Below are 15,527 nucleotides of genomic sequence, written 5' to 3'. Positions count from 1 at the left end.
GGGACAGTTCCAAAAGTCTTTGCTTTTAGGCATTCCCTGTTTCCATGAAGCTTTCTGCCTCCGTGATGTTCACCATATGACATTATTTAAGTTCAAATATAAACATGAGTCTTGAAGGATTTTTTTTTATAGCAAGAATCTCATTAAATGCATTTTTTTCCACTAAAAGTTCCAGAAATCCCCTCTACGTGCATTGTGCACCATAGCGTAAAAGCGCACGAGGATTTGGGGTTTTAAGTGGTGCTTTCTAAGAGTGTTCCATGAATCCTTTGCCAGTACCTCCCTGAAACAGCTACACACACACACAGCAAGCCACAGAGAAACATGAAGACTGAACGACGCTAACGTCTAAGGCGCGCACAGCCCACGCGGAGGACGCGCGAGACGTCTCTGCTCCCTGCGAGGGCGGGGCGTCTGGTAACGTCGTGGGAATTTAGTCTTTCGTTTACTCCATTAATTCAGGGTACCAAAGAATCACGCAGGGGGGTTATCACTGAAACAAACTTGAGGCATAATATTTTTATGCTAACCAATTGAACAATAAAAGACTAAGAAGATTATATAATTGAGTAATAATTAACATTGGCACGAAGAGGACTTTAAAGCAAATTAACAAAGACAGAAACCAAAAGGGAATGTTTGCTTGCTTGACAACATAGGAATCATGAATGTATATCAAAAACACCACACACAAAATAGAAAGGCAAGGGCCAAACTGGTTAAAAAAAATATATATATATTTTATATCTGATACAACACGTTATGCAACAGCATATACATCCCAGAAGCATCAAGATGCCACATGTGAGGCATGGATAATACAGCTTTTCAGGTGAGGACAGGAGCTGGGCTGCAGGGCAGAGGCAGGATGGAGGCGAGGGCTGGCCTCCAGGGTGGAAGTCGGCCTCTCTCTGCAACAACAAGCCGGGTCTTATGGAGGTCACATGCATTACCAGAGAGAAGTCCCTTTTAGACTGTCCTTTTCCCGCCCAGATTTGCTTTTCTTGGAATAATACTTAGGATAGAAGAAGCCATGTGTTACATTCAACCTTGCCCATCACCCGAATTCGACTGATGGATTATTTTAATTAAGGACTAGCGACAAAATAATAAAGAAAACTCCTAAAAATTTCCCCCTGATCCCAACTTATTCCGTAACAAATTCTCTATCGCCCTGTAAAGGTTGAACCTCAGTCTAATATTTCGACAGTAATATCATGAGGGCCCAGAGGTAAAAAAGTGAGTGTAGAATTGTTTTCCCCAGAAACAAAGTTTTCCTTCCTGTTTTGTTACATTGTTGACTTTGAATGTTACGCTCAATAATCAAAACATTAATGTGGTTTTTTTTTTTTTCAATTGAGTAGGAAGTTGATATTATTCTGTGTTGTCAAGAAAGAATGAAGATGCACTTGGACAAAGCCGTTGCCCAGCTGGCGTAAGACATTTATATACAATTGTATTATACACTTACAAGTCTGTCATGGAACGCCTCCCAGTCAGATTTCTCTTAGCGTCCTACACAAGGATTTCTCATCTGGGGACACACACCCACACACACATACACGTTTTTATTTAGAGGTTAAGATAAGGGCTTGGAGAATTTGTTTTAAATTTTTCTTTAAAGAAGTAATTCTTGCAATGCTTTCAAAAGGATTTTTCTTCCCCCTAACTTGGAGTGTGGCTAAGATTTCTTTTAACTCAAAAGACTTTTATCCTCTGAAAGAGATGGACTTGTGTATGTTCAGCCCAACACTTGAAAAGTGATGAACTGTGGAGCACTTTTCTATATACTTTCCCTTCCTCCTTAAAAACTCAGCCTTCTCTGCTTTCCTGGCCACCCTGGTCCCTGCTCCTTGCTGCCGCGATTACACCGCTGCGTTCACTGCATCCGCTGCACTGTAGCTGTTTGCTCCCTAGCAGAGGGCAAATTCTTCTTTTCTTGGCAATAGCAGATAGTAGGTACTTAATATTTATGGGGGCATTTGAGGCAAAAAATAAGTCAGAGGAAGGTTTGGAGCAATGATGACAGCTCTCAGCATAGAAGCTGTATTGGCTGAGCCTGCTGCCTCACAGGGATAGAAAGGTCAGCATTCATTTGGTTACAGCCTTGGAAAGAAGTAGTGTCGACCGTGCCACACAAAGGAAGCGGTGAATCTGCCCCTGCCGATGCTCTCAGGGACATCGGCGAGGCAGCCAAAGGAGCGAGGTGCCGCTCCCGCTTGCTTGCCCCGTCCAAGGGTGGGCGCGGCGGCAGCCGGGGAGGGCTGCGGGCTGAGCTCTCCTCAGGCTGCCACGGGAAGGGGCTCTTTAATTCAGAAATTGGTGAGGAGGGCTCCAGATGGGTTGAGGATGACTGACCGCGCATGGCTTGGGTAACTGGACGGTTTACTTCATCTGTAAACACAAGGCAGGGCAGCTCTGGTATTAATTTCTTGCTTCTGCTCTCTGGGAATTGCAGAAGCAGTTTAGCGCGGTTCCAGTCATTGTTCTGTTCTGTTTCCTTCCGGTCCAGTTCCTAATCCTCATTTTTTTTTCCCTCGACTAAAATCTGCCGCCCACCTTCCGTGTCCTTGGCTCTTCTTGCTCCTGCCTGCTGCCCCCGACAGCTCCGGCCCAGACCGCCTCCTGCGCGGCCCCGCTTCAGGCCTGTGCAGACGGCTCTGTCTCTGCGTGTGCACTTGCTTGGCATCCGCCTGCTAACGGGGTCTCTGTGTCCCCTGCGGTCTCTGCTCAGCCCAGCACAGACTGATCCTTTAAACTTGTAAAGCAGTGGGTTCTCATTTCACTGCGAGGAAAAGCTGACTCCCGCCAGGGTCCACCTGGGCCCTGCTCTTCACGTCCTTGCTCAAGCATCACCTTCTCAAGGGGCCCTACCCTGACCATCGTGTTTAAAATCCTCACTCACGTTCCCGGCCCCTCTTCTGCTGCGGTGTTTTCTGCGCTGTGCTGCTGACGAACCACTCGAATTGCTTACCCCTTCTGAGTCCGGCCTGTCACCTGCAGGAGGCTGTGAGCCCCTCTAGGGACGAGACGGCTGCTTTCTCCGTGGTGCGTCTCAGGCACACCGTCGGCACCCTAGAGTTACTCGCTGGATGAACCACTCCACAAGTCAGGACGTGGCTCACCTGTCGCCCACGCCTGCCCCATGGGCCTGTGTCTGGCACTGAGCTGCCGGCCGGGTGGGTCCCGGGTGGGTCCCCCCCTGCCTGGCAGGGCAGGAGCACCACGCATCTCAAACCCACCAATTCGTCTTCCTTCCCGGGAGGGTGGCTGCTGGAGCATGAGCCTGGGGGGGCCACCCATTCCTCCTCTCTTTCCAAGCACTCTGACTCCTGCCCCGGAGGTTGGTTCTGACCCTCAGTTTCCACCTCCTGGCAGACCTCTCCCGCCCAGCACCACCACAAACTGAGGTCGTTTACAGAGGGAGGGAGGCTGGCTCTAAATACTTCATACTGTCTCAGGGAATTACTCCCAGAATGGAGACGGAAGACGTTAGGATGTTGAAGGGGAAAGGGAGGTCCAGCTGTGGACAGGTTACTCCAAACCAGCGCCCTGTCTGGAGCAGTTTGTGGGTTAGGAAGATGCGCCCCGAATACGGGACCTCTTCTGTCCCCGGACCGGGCAGTGCGGGCAGGGTTCTAATCACTCACATGTGCGGACGTCTCCAGGGGACGCTCATCTCGTGGAGAGGTTGGATATTATGTGAAGGAGGAGGAGCGACCCGGAGAGCTGTCATGGGTGGGGGTGGGACACGGGACCTGAGCCTGAAGCTGCGTCTGCCCTCCGCGTTTCAGAGCCAACAGAGCTTCCCAGCACGAGCTGGAGAAGGACCTGAGTGACAAACAGGCGGCTTACCGCATCGACGACAAGTGCCACCACCTGCGCAACACGTCGGACGGCGTCAGCTTCTTCCGCGGAGTGGAGCGCGTGGACGCGACGTGAGTGTTTCGGCGACATTTCGTTCACCCCTCCTTTCAAACGGTGCAGCGCACAGGCTACGTCGGAGGTCACGGGGGGCGGGGGGGGGGAGAGGGAAGACGGCCTCGTCTGAGCAAGTCCTCAGGACGCACGCCTGTCCCGCCGTCTCTTGCGTCCTTTACAAAAGGGTAAACGAAGACTTGTTTGTATTTCTAACTATGAAAACAGCGCCCGCTTGATGCAGAAAACCTAGAAAACACAGTTAAGCATAAAGAAAATAAAATGGTACGAGTGTGTGGGGTGCCCGGGCGGCAGGGTTGGGGCGGGGCGGGGCCCAGGCTGAGAAACGGCTCAGCGCTTCATGATTCTTTCCGCCAGGGCTTGTTAGCCTTGCTCTGTCAATGGGATTTTTTGCCAGGCTCCTGGATGCAGCCTTGGCTTGATGGTCTCCACGCGTTATCTTAGAAAAAAAAAATCAACCGGACTGAGGTGAAATTCACTTACGCTAAAATGCGTTCGGTGTAAAGGCCATTTCGGCGCGTTCTGGCGAATTCGTGCGCCTGTGTGACCGCGACCGCGCAGCTGCCATGCCTCCATCATCCCCCAAAGCGTTTCCTTGTGCTCCTTCCCGCGCTCATGCCCTTCCCCTCTTCAAAGTGACCCGCAGTGGATTCTTTCCCGTGAGGCTGGCCAGCCCAGAACAGCCCCTCTCTTGGCACTCCTGTGACAAACAGCAGCAAGTGCCACCTCCAGGCGTGAATCGGATTCAGATCCTAGGTCCTCAGTGGTCCCAGTGAAATGCCTCTTCCTGGGCCTGAGGTGAGCAGGACGCAGCTTCCTGTTCTCCTTCCAGGGTGGGGCGGGCTGGGGTCCCAGCACACGCCCTGACCACCTGGCCCTCTTCAAACGACCGGCCTCGATTTCCAGCAGGGATTCTTGGCCTTGCAGAGTGTCGGGGCTGTGGCCCGAGCTAAAACCTCAGGTCGACAGTAAGAGTCTCACGTGATACCCTTGTTCCCTCATCAAGCAAAGAACTGTCGCCGTACGCCTGTCTCACAGAGACGCCCAGTGTTAACTCACCGCCAGTCCTTCCGGTATTCTTCTACGCATGGCGATGAAGACTTAAATTTTTAAAGAATGGTATTATTGCACACGCACTGTTACAGCCTGTTTGATTTTTTTCACTTAGTGATACAGCAGAAACCTTGTTTGTGAAAATTCTCCTCTACAGTGTGAGTCTGCATGCTGTGTGCATTACTTAAAAAGTTTTTTCGGGAGGGGAAGTGATTTTGCTTGTTTATTTTTATGTATTTATTTTTTAATGAGGTGCTGGGGATTGAACCCAGGACCTCGTGCATGCTGAGCACGTGCTCTACCCCTGAGCTACGTCCTCCGCCTTGGATTACTTTTTAGAATGTGCCATAACTTAGTCAACTTTCCTTTACTTTTGGACATTTTAGGGTGCTTCCAGTTTTTCAGAGATTGGCATTTAAATATTGCTTAAAACAGATACCCTCACACGCACATCGTTGGAGTATTCCCTCCTGATCAGTGTTTGTAGTGCCCTGTTCGGTGGCACACATACCAACACAGAAATGATGAAAGATTTGCAGGGCGCCTGCACAGGGCTGACGGGCAAAGTCAGGAAGCATTCCGTGTGTTCAGTCCTGGGGATGGGACGTACTGCATGGTGACTCTGGTTAACAATACCGTGTTGTCTGAACGTTGCTAAGACAGTAGATCTTAAAAGTTCTCATCACAAGAAAAAAGACTGTAAGTGATGGATGTTAACTAGACTTACTGTGGTGACCATCTTACAGCGTGCACATAAATCAGGTCATTATGAGGCACACCGGACATTGTGTTATATCTCAATTATATTTAATATTTAAGTAAAAGCGATTCCTCGACGTGCACACCTGAAAGGCTCTGGGTTTACAGCGCCCTCAGCACGGGGGCACCAGTTCACTCTCCCCACCGGTGGGCTAGGAGAGAATCGTTTCTAAACACGCTCGCCAGAAAGTTACCACTCTCTTCGCTCTTCACTGTTCTGACAAAGGGTTATTAGGACGTCGCTGTTTTCTTTAATACTTCTTTGATTGCTCTCGAGGTCGAATACTTTTCTGTAATGCTTGTTGGGCCAGTGAGACATGTTTCTAATGAACTACACTCTCCATCAACCCCTTCCCCCCACATTGGCAGAGGACCTGGCTTATGCTGTGGATTTACAGAAAGTAAGGTAAACAAGGAGCAAGTAAGAGAAGTTTAAAGTCAGCTTTGCTTTGGGGAAGGGGAAGGTACAGCTCAGTGGTAGAGTGTGTGCTGAGCATGCATGAGGTCCTGGGTTCCATCCCCAGTCCCTCCATTTAAAAAATAATAAATTAAAAGTAAATAAAAAATGCTGTATGACATCACTTACATGTGGAATCTAAAAAAAAAGGACATAAACGACCTATTTATTATTTATAACTTGATGACTGACTTCTTGAACGTGTGCGAGCACACCTGACTGTCCTTTGTGACCGGCTTACTGCATTCTGTTGATTCTCATTTTGTGGTTGGCTTTATTCCTTTGATAACTACGTAAGTTTAAAAACCTGACGCTCCATTCTGTTCTTAGGAACAATGAACAGTACATATATGTACATTTTTAAAAATAAATAAATAACTGGCTACCCTAAATTAATAAATAAATGAGCTTTGCTCTGATGGTTACGTTTCACCCAGTAAAACCAGGATCAGGTGATCTGGGCCTTTTTCTCTCGGGATGGATGGTTGCCTGCGGATTGTCGAGGCTGATTCATCATTGTCACCGTCGTCTGGTTCTACTTCCTTCTTTCTCAGGGTCTCAGTGCCCGAGTCCTGGGCCAAATTTACCGACGACAACATTCTTCGCTCCCAGAGCGAGCGAGCTGCCTCGGCCAAACTACGGGACGACATCCAGAACCTCCTGGTGGTGACGGCCAACGAGATGTGGAATCAGTTCAACAAAGTGAACTTGGCCTTCACCAGCCGCATCGCTGAGACTGCAGACGCTAAAAATAAGACCCAGATCCATCTGGCGAAGGTAAGCCGAGCCTGGCGGGGCCCCCGCAGCTGCCCTGGATCGAGGGGGGCGGGGGCTCCGGGACCACAGATTCCCAGCGCAAAGCACACGACTTCCTGGCCACACAGCCTAGGAGAAGTGGAGCCCGGCACGAAGCGCACCCGTATTTCAGCCAGGTAGCCAGGCGTCCGCGTGAAGCTGGCACCTGCTGGCGTGGGGGGCGCGAGGAGTGCACGGTGTCACGAAAGGTTCCTAGCCTTTAGTAGAAGCCAAAGGACTGTCATGAAAGCGTAACGAGTCTCTGTTTGTAACTAGGAGGTGAATTTATTATTAGAACATATGGGAGGCATGTTTGCTGTGAAATTATTTCAGGCCTTTTTCTGGAGCACAAAGCCAAGTCCCGGGGAAGCTGTTACGTGGTTCCCATGTCTCTGGTGTGGAACGTTCTCGAGTGCTTTAGGGCAAGTGGTTTATAATGACAATCAAATGAAGGACGTAGGCACAGTCGGTGCGTCTCAAGCTAAACAAGGAGCCCTTGCTTTGTTTAGCGTCAGCCTCAGAGCTCCTCTGATTTCTGAGGACTGTGCTGCGTGTAGAACCCTGCACTGTCGACCGTGACAGCACTGGAGCGCGGGCGCCGTGTGTGCCCCGGGCTGCAGTGACTTCCCTTTCCTTCTCATGGTGTCTTTGGGCCACAGACAGCTGTGGGGCCAGACAGCGTGCTACATTCTGTGAAGGGCAGAGGGAAGGGGAACCTGTAGTTTTTGTTCCAGAAAGCTTAGGTTCGTGGAGAAGATGCGCCTCATACATGCAAAGCTCATGCACAGCTAGTAACACCAGGAAGCTACAAATGGTGGTTGCCAAATGACCAATACGAAATTGTTTTGGGGTTTGGAGGAAAAGTGAACATGCTGGTGGGGCCACATCGTGGGCGAAGCCTCGGGAGGTAGCCAGTCAGAGGCTGAGTCAGGCTTGCAAAGAGACCAGGCTGGCTGGCAGGGATGGTGTGTGTCCTGGGAGAGAAGCTTGGAAAGGTGGTTGGAGCCGGTGCAGGTGCGGGGATGGGGCTGGAGGGAGGAGAACCCCGCTTCCCATCTGGGGGGCAGGGGGCCCCAAATGCACGAGATGGGGAGGGCACAGCACCCAAGCCCCCGGTGTTTGCTTCTCCTTGTACAGACCCTGCAGGAGATTTTCCAGACTGAAATGACCATCGAGTCCGTCAGGAAGGCCATCAGGGACAAGTCTGCCTTCCTGAAGGTGGCTCAGACCAGACTGGATGAGCGAACCAGGAGACCCAACATAGAGCTGTGCAGGGACATGGCGCAGCTGCGGTGAGGGGCGTCCGGCGTGGGGCTGGGGGGAGTGGTGAGGGGCACGGTGGGGAAGGGGCGCCCTGTTGGGGGAGACCAGGTAGAGGGGACAGTGAGACAGGTCGGGGGATGGGACGGCGAGGGAGTGAGGGGCCCTGGGGGGGGGGGACAAGGACAGGGAGCCCCGGGAGCTGGGGGCAGCGCGGGCTCTTGGGAGAACTCCCAGCCCGCCTGCAGCTCTGAGATGCTGAGGTGCGTCTGCAGCGCGCTGGGATGTGGAAGGTCGGAGGGTGACCCCGGGGCGGGACTTTTCTTTAAAGCGTCAGTAACGAGGGTTAGTGGTGAATGAGCCCGAGCTGCAGTCTGGGGTGAGAGGACGGTCTCCGGGTGGAAGTTTGCACAACACTGTGAATGTACTTAATGCCATGAGCTGCGTATTTAGGAAGAGATGAGGTGGTAAATGTTGCACTATGTATTTTGTACCACTGGAGAAAAAAGGAAATGACCTCAACACACACACAAGCAAAGTGTGAACAAACTTCGGCCTCATCCAGGGGGCGAGGTGGCGGTGGGGGCCTTTGCACCTCCTTGGAGTCTCTGGGGTTTCCAGATTCCTGGTCTCGGAAGCAGCAGGGAGGTTGGACGCTGTGTGCTACGCGGTGTCCTGGACGCGTCAGAAAAGGGACTTGTGCACCGACCATCCCCTCTCACCGTTGCTCTCATCGGCCTCTTGGGGCGGTTAATACCTGAGGCCCTTGTTAGAAGCGTCCTCACGACCCCCCAGCCCCTCGATGGCTCATTGAGGTGCATTTCAGTTTGTTCCGCTCTCAGCAGGAATTGAAAGCAGCCGGCCTTTTTCATGAAGCACCTCCCTTCAGAGTTCAGCCACACTCTTCTCTGCTAAACACGAGGTGTATTTTATTCTTATTGTTTTAACTTGGGAGGTTCCTTTCAGGATGGGCTTGTGTGGAGTTGGCCCAGCCCTACCCCCACCCCCCTTCTGGCTTCCTTTCCAGTTTCTTATTCCCCAGTACCTGCCTGCCTGACGCCTTCTGGATTCCATCACTGCTATTCTTAGGTCCTGAAGCACGTCATGCAGAAGCAAATCAAATTTATAGCAACCGGAGGAACAAGGGGCAGCACTCGAACTCCAACCCCCCCTCCCCCGCTGCAGCGGGAGACGCCGCTAGCCCTGCCCTGCGCCTGCTCCAGCAGTGGAGCTCCCTCACATCCTGGGGCCAGAACGTCTTTGAGCTCTTACCTAAGAGCCCAGCGGTGGGCTGAGGCTGTGGGTTCCCTGCAGGGGACAGCATGTTTGTGAGGCCGAGAATGATGAGAATGATGATGAAGATGGTGATGGTGGCAGCAACTGCAGCCGCTTCCATTTACTGGTCTTGCTCGGTGCTGGACACGGTCCTGCCTACTTTACCTCCTTCATTATCTTCGTTTTACAAATAAGGAGACTGAGGCAGAAGCGGCCTGGCGGCCTTGGCCCATTTGGCACCTCTAGGGAAGCGGGAGAGGCAGAGGTTGACCCCTTGCCTGTCTCCTGGAAGAGCTCCGTTCAGCCAAGCCAACGACTCGCTTCTGCTCCTCCGTCTTTCATCGGACGGTGTTTTTGCCGTCCCTCCTGTCCTGTGCCCGAGCTCATCTGGCCTTCTCAACAGCCACGTGGGATGGGTCAGCAAGACCGGTGCTGGCTCCCCACCCTTCTCTCTACGGCGGGTGGCGCTGAGGGTCACGGAGGCGGCGGCGTGCCTGCAGAGCCCCGTACACGGGTGGCGCGCGTGTCGTCTGTGTCGGATGCTGAGATGTCGCCTTTTAGAGGGGCCTCGGGCAGCGGCCTGCTTTGACGTTTTTGACTTACCCGCGCTTTTACACAACGGGCCATTCATTCCCAGCTGCCCCTGAGAAGCTGGGTGACTTTCAGTCTTTTCTCCCCCTTCACGGCTGAGCAGAATTTGCTTTTCCTTTCCCTCCTGCCGACCCTGTAGGGTGTCTGTTTCCTCTGCCCCTCTACTGACTTCAGGACAAAACCGGCTTTTGTTTCTGCAAAGATTTCTCGGTAAAATATCATTGCCAAAAATATGGTCCTCGAGTAACCACGGCGGATTTCAGGATGATTATGGGGGGAGGGGAGTACTTTCCTTGTTCAAATGCTCATTCTGACCGCAGCCCTCGGGCCTGTAGATGAATTAAAAATAAGGACCAGGGACTCAGGGGAGCGAGGCCTGAGAAAATGTGCTATTTTCATTTCGAGACTTTTTTTTCATTTGAAGCTTTTGAAACGGGTTCTTTGAAGAATAATTCTAAACGTTTCCGTTGGCATCCTTGGTGGTGGGCCAGACCAGGCTCCGCTTTACTTCATCTTGATGTGTGTGTGTATGTATATATATATATATATATATATATTTTTTTTTTTTTAAAGTGTGGTGGTTTTATTTGTATTTGAACGCAAAACGTTTTTCAGTTCTCTAACTCCCCCAAAATGAGTGGTTTCAGCAGAACAGCTCTCTGCCCTCTGCCAAGAATAAGAAACTGAGAGCGAAACGCGGCCTTGACCGATGAGGGGAAACGTGTTTGTGACGGTGCAAGTTGAGGGAGGCGTCGGGCCACTGGGCCGCCTTCACGCAGCCACGGGAAAAACAAGGATGTTAACTGCCTGTGTCCTGAGAACCCTGAATTCCTTTAATTAATTTAAAACAATTGATATTTTAATGCATATTTTTTCAGAAGATCTGTCACTGATAAATTTTCTACTAGACGAGCATTTGGCTGCAAGAAGTGAAGGCTGTCAAATCATCCTGTTCCACCCCTGCCTTTGGATTCAGGGCTCCTTCTGAGGTCGCGGAAGCCACTCAAGGGGAGTGGGAGACGGGAGGCAGGCTGGCGTGGCTATAAACAGCCTGCCCTCAGAGACCCCATCACCGGCTGGCTCTAGCAGCCTCTCTGAAGGTCTGCTTCTTTGCTAGTGATGCTTTGTACCCTGGGATCTTCAAGAAAGGAACTCACTTTCAAAAAATCCAACTGGACCTCAACAACGACACCAAAACATGCTCTTAGAGCAGGTCTCAGATGGAGTGCTTATGCCCGTCCCAGACCAAAAGAGATGCCAGCACTCACGTTCAATTCCTTCCCTCCCCGTTGGAAGAGGGCAGACGGGCTCTAAGATGGACGGGGGTGCATGGTGTGGACGTTGTCTCGCTCTGTTGTTGCCTCCGTGAGCCTTTCTGGGCGCTCTGCGGGGCGCTCGCCCTCGGGCTGGCTGCAGGTGGCTCCCTCTGGCCTGTGCTCCCTCTTCACTGCCCGGGGTCTGCTTCTTGTTCTTGGGAGACCTCATGGATGTGGGCCTCCGGGCAGCTCCCTACCTCCCGTAGGGACCTCCGTCACTGAGGACACGGAAGTTGGTCTTCACCCAATGAGCGTTTTTTGCGTACCTGTCAGCTGCCGGTGGGGCGGTGGGTGCTGCCTCTCTGGGCCTGGCAGCTGGAAGGCACCCCAAGGACTGCAGGGGGTCGGTGCTCCCGGGACACACGGCCGCGGGCTGCGGAACTAGTCCCAGGGCTGTGGGAGGGATGTCCCTAAGAAGTGTCTGTCCACGCGGGCTTTGAGGGTGGCATGCATTTGTGGGAGGAAGAGTCGGGTAAGAGCGTTCTGGGCCGGGGGCGTAGCAAGGGTGTAGGCTCTGAGGTCGGAAACAGCAAGCACATTGGAGGATGTGCCTGTAGGCTGGGAGGAAGGGCGTGCAGGGTGCCTGGTGAGGCGGGGGACCAGGATTTTACGACTGAGGGATGTCGGGATGCGAGGAAGAGGGTGGGGTCAAGGACGAACAGGGTTTTGGTTTCAGCACTGGCAAGGATGATGTCACCACTGCCTGAGATGGGACAGGCAGGGGGCCTGGGGGACTGGTGACACGTCTGCTCCTTTCCCCACCTTGGCCTGGGTGAGCCCGGCCTGCCGTGCCCAGGAGGTGGGCCTGCAGAGCGGTCCTGGGGAGTCTCCGAACCACCTCTGCTCGTCTGCCGAGGCCTCGGACGGAGCTGCGACATCTGCCCGCTGCGCTGCCCGTCAGCCGGGTCGCTTCCCATCCCCTCTCTAGAGGTCAGAGAGGTCAAGTCCCTAGAAATTGTGTTTCATTTTTGAAAATTACTTATTGTTTTCTCTCTGGCTTTAAGAGTTGTATCTGTTCTTGATAGCAAATCAGAAAATGAAAGGAAAAAAATAAAAACCGTCCTTAATCCCCCTTGCCTTGGGTGGATAACCAGTGTTACCCGCCCCTGGCACGTGAACAGAATCTCCGTGGTGTGGCAGGAGGGTTCCACATCCTGACTTTGCCAACCAGCGTCCGATTCTGAGTTTCCCTCCCCAAGGCAAGAGCTAATTCTTTTCTAGAAAGTGCCGCCTGCATAGTATTCTGTCATCTGGCCACAGTGTCCACTGCCGTCAGGTGTTCACGCTCCCCCTTGTTCTCTCATGATGCGGTTCAGCACAGGACGACACGATGGGGAAGCCGTTCCTTTGTCCTTTTATGTCAAAGTCTTCACTTTGTTTAAACTCACACGTGAGGCAGGGATACGCTCTGATTTTGAAACAAATTCAAACACCAGCGACCTATATGGGGTGCAAAATAAGAGCCTCTTTTCTGCCCCCCCCAACCTGAACCACACTGATTCGGTGCACCTCCTTAGATGCACTGACAGTTTGTCCTTTAGGAAAAGGAGAGGGTTTTGAGTAGAAAGACTGTGGCTTAGGTGTCATCTTGAATTAATATTCTGCGAGAGCCCATTTTGGGCCTGTACTGTATCGGCTCCTGTGGTGGGGTTTCCAGATTTCGCGAATTAACAGCCAGTTAAAAAATTTTTTTTAACACTCTATATTTGGTGGTGGGGGGGGTAAATTTGGTTTATTTATTTATTTGTTTAACTGGAAGTACTGGGGATTGAACCCAGGACCTCGTGCATACTAAGCATGTGCTCTGCCACTGAGCCACACCCTCCACCCATTACTGCCTTTTTGCAAACCTGTTTCCTAGTCTATTTCTTGACTGACCACGTGGCCATATCCTTTGGATGTTACTGGCCTAATCAGTGGGTAAAGGAGTCCTTGCTTAACTGAAGAGAAAGTTTCTAAATAGACACACAACAGAAGAAATCACAAAGAAAAAGAAAGATTTAGCTTACTAAAAATTGAAATCTTGTCTATAGCAAAAACATCATGAACAAAATTAAAAGGCGAAAGACAAATTAGGGAAAACGTTTGCCACAAGCTTAACAGACAGAAAAAATGAATACGCCTAATCGTTTCAGAGCTCTTGGCGAACATTTAAGGTGATTGGTGACCCCCAGTAGAAACATGAGCAGAAGACAGAGAGAGGCAGATCACGGAAAAAATGCAAATGCCGGCAGATACTTAGGAAAGGTTCGCTAATAATCAAAGACATAAAAATCAAAACAGTATCATTTAAAATAACCGGACAAGGAGCTGCTAGACTCTCCCCGCGAAACGATGCCCTTTTTCCTCTCTCTCTCAGCAGAATCAGAGCTGTAACTTGTTTGATGGTTTGGGTGGCTGACTGCTGCATGATCAGTGTCATGTCTGTTAGGTTTTTGTCATTTCGATATTTACTCTGGAAGCCTGAGGCGTTGCTCCGGGGGCGGTGCTCTGGGGAGGGGCGTTGTTGTAACTGGCAGAGTGCCCGGTTCACTAACCCTCCACCCTGGCAGGATAGGTAGCAGGTAGGGCTGAGTTCTAGCCACTGAATAAAGTTGGGCCCTCCCTCTTCCCGACTGTATAAACAATTTTCAGTGAGAAAGTACGTGCAGAACAATTAAGCTCTTTGGATTTTCCCCATCTTTACTGCTAAAAAACGTCAGATGTTGAAAAGCTTCCCCTCTTTTTATGTGTCATGTTTCACATACGTGTGCAGTGTGTGCAGGGACACTTGCTGGTGTCCCCCAGAGGTGCTTGGTGTGCCTTTTGGATTCTGGGCACAGACCACGGGAGGGGCTCTGGTCTGAGAGGACCATGCACAGGTGCTGCGTCCTTGGCGACTTTGCGACTTGAAGTAGTTCTGCCGTTGGTGGGACCCGTGTGCGGCTCGCGGCTGGCGTGCGCCCAGCCCAGCAGCCGCAGGAGCAGTGGGAAGTCAGTTAACCAGGCGCCCCTGGTGGCGTTAACGCCAGGGTGACCTCCGCTAGCCTAACGGGTGCCTCTTGCCCACGCAGCCTGGTCAGCGAGGTGCACGAGGTGGACGGCACCATCCAGACCCTGCAGCAGCGCCTGAGGGACGCGGAGGACACTCTGCAGTCACTGGTCCACACCAAGGCCACCCTGGAGCACGACCTGGCGGTCAAAGCCAACACCCTGTACATCGACCAGGAGAAGTGCATGAGCATGCGCAAGAGCTTCCCCAGCACCCTGCGGCTGGTGGGCTTCTGCTAGGACCCCCACCCCCACCCCCCGCCAACCGGCTCCCCGCGGGAGCAGGAAAGGCGGAAACGGGGCGCGTGCGCGCACGGCATGAGCCCTGATGCACCCACTTTATTAAAGGATCGTATTGATAGACATGTACCGGGCTCCTGTCTTGGAAAACCTTTCGTTTGTGTCCAGACCTTAATTCTCTACGATTTACTGGGCTTCTGGGCTAGAGAAATATGACCAACGTAATAGACCAGGTGAACAAGATTATTCGCAGTGCTTTTGGTGTTCTCTGTGTAACAGGAATGGGCCGGAAAGGAGAAATGTGTTTTCTCGGAGGCCGTGGGGTCAGGAATCCCCCCAGGGCGGATTTTGAGCTGTGCCTCCAGGGAAAGGCGGACAGAGGGGGACAGGTCTGTGGGGAGGTGGTGGTCGGGGTAGTCTGAGCAAGGGCGAAGATGGAAAAAGTTAGCTGCACGGGGACAGTGGTAGGGAGACCAGTTTGTGAGTCATAACGCAGGTGGGTGCGTATGAGAAAATAGGGTGGGCGACTGGAAAGGGGGAGGGGCTTCACCCCCAGGTTCAGGAGTTGGGGGAGTGACGCACAGCTCTGCGCAGGGACACGGCCTTGTCAAGCAACGACTGAGCGAGGAAAGGGAGCCGGAGAGATGGCTGTGGAAGGAGAAATGCAGAACGTGTTACAGGAAATGGGCGGGACCGGCTACCTCTCCATGTGCGAGTGATGCCGAGTCCAGGGTGAATGGAGGCTTGGGTGCTAGGTCGGCTGGGAATCCGCACTTTGCTTACGCTCTAGGAGGCTCTGTGTTATCTCAGTG

At 52.1% G+C, this 15,527-nt stretch overlaps 1 protein-coding gene across 1 annotated transcript in view; it reads left to right on the top strand.

Moving 5' to 3' along the window:
* Positions 1-14,838, top strand: part of TEKT3 (tektin 3) — a 30,024-nt gene extending 15,186 nt beyond the window's left edge. Inside the window, exons 4-8 of the mRNA XM_031467579.2 lie at positions 1,365-1,435; positions 3,795-3,938; positions 6,763-6,985; positions 8,141-8,295; positions 14,499-14,838. Coding sequence (XP_031323439.2) covers positions 1,365-1,435; positions 3,795-3,938; positions 6,763-6,985; positions 8,141-8,295; positions 14,499-14,715 — 810 coding nt within the window. The 3' untranslated portion in view covers positions 14,716-14,838. The remainder of the gene's footprint in view (positions 1-1,364; positions 1,436-3,794; positions 3,939-6,762; positions 6,986-8,140; positions 8,296-14,498) is intronic.
* Positions 14,839-15,527: the final 689 nt, after the last annotated feature.

This window comes from Camelus dromedarius, chromosome 16, assembly GCF_036321535.1.
Source record: "Camelus dromedarius isolate mCamDro1 chromosome 16, mCamDro1.pat, whole genome shotgun sequence".
NCBI classification, from domain to species: Eukaryota; Metazoa; Chordata; class Mammalia; order Artiodactyla; family Camelidae; genus Camelus; species Camelus dromedarius.
This window is presented reverse-complemented; position numbering and strand designations above follow the sequence as displayed.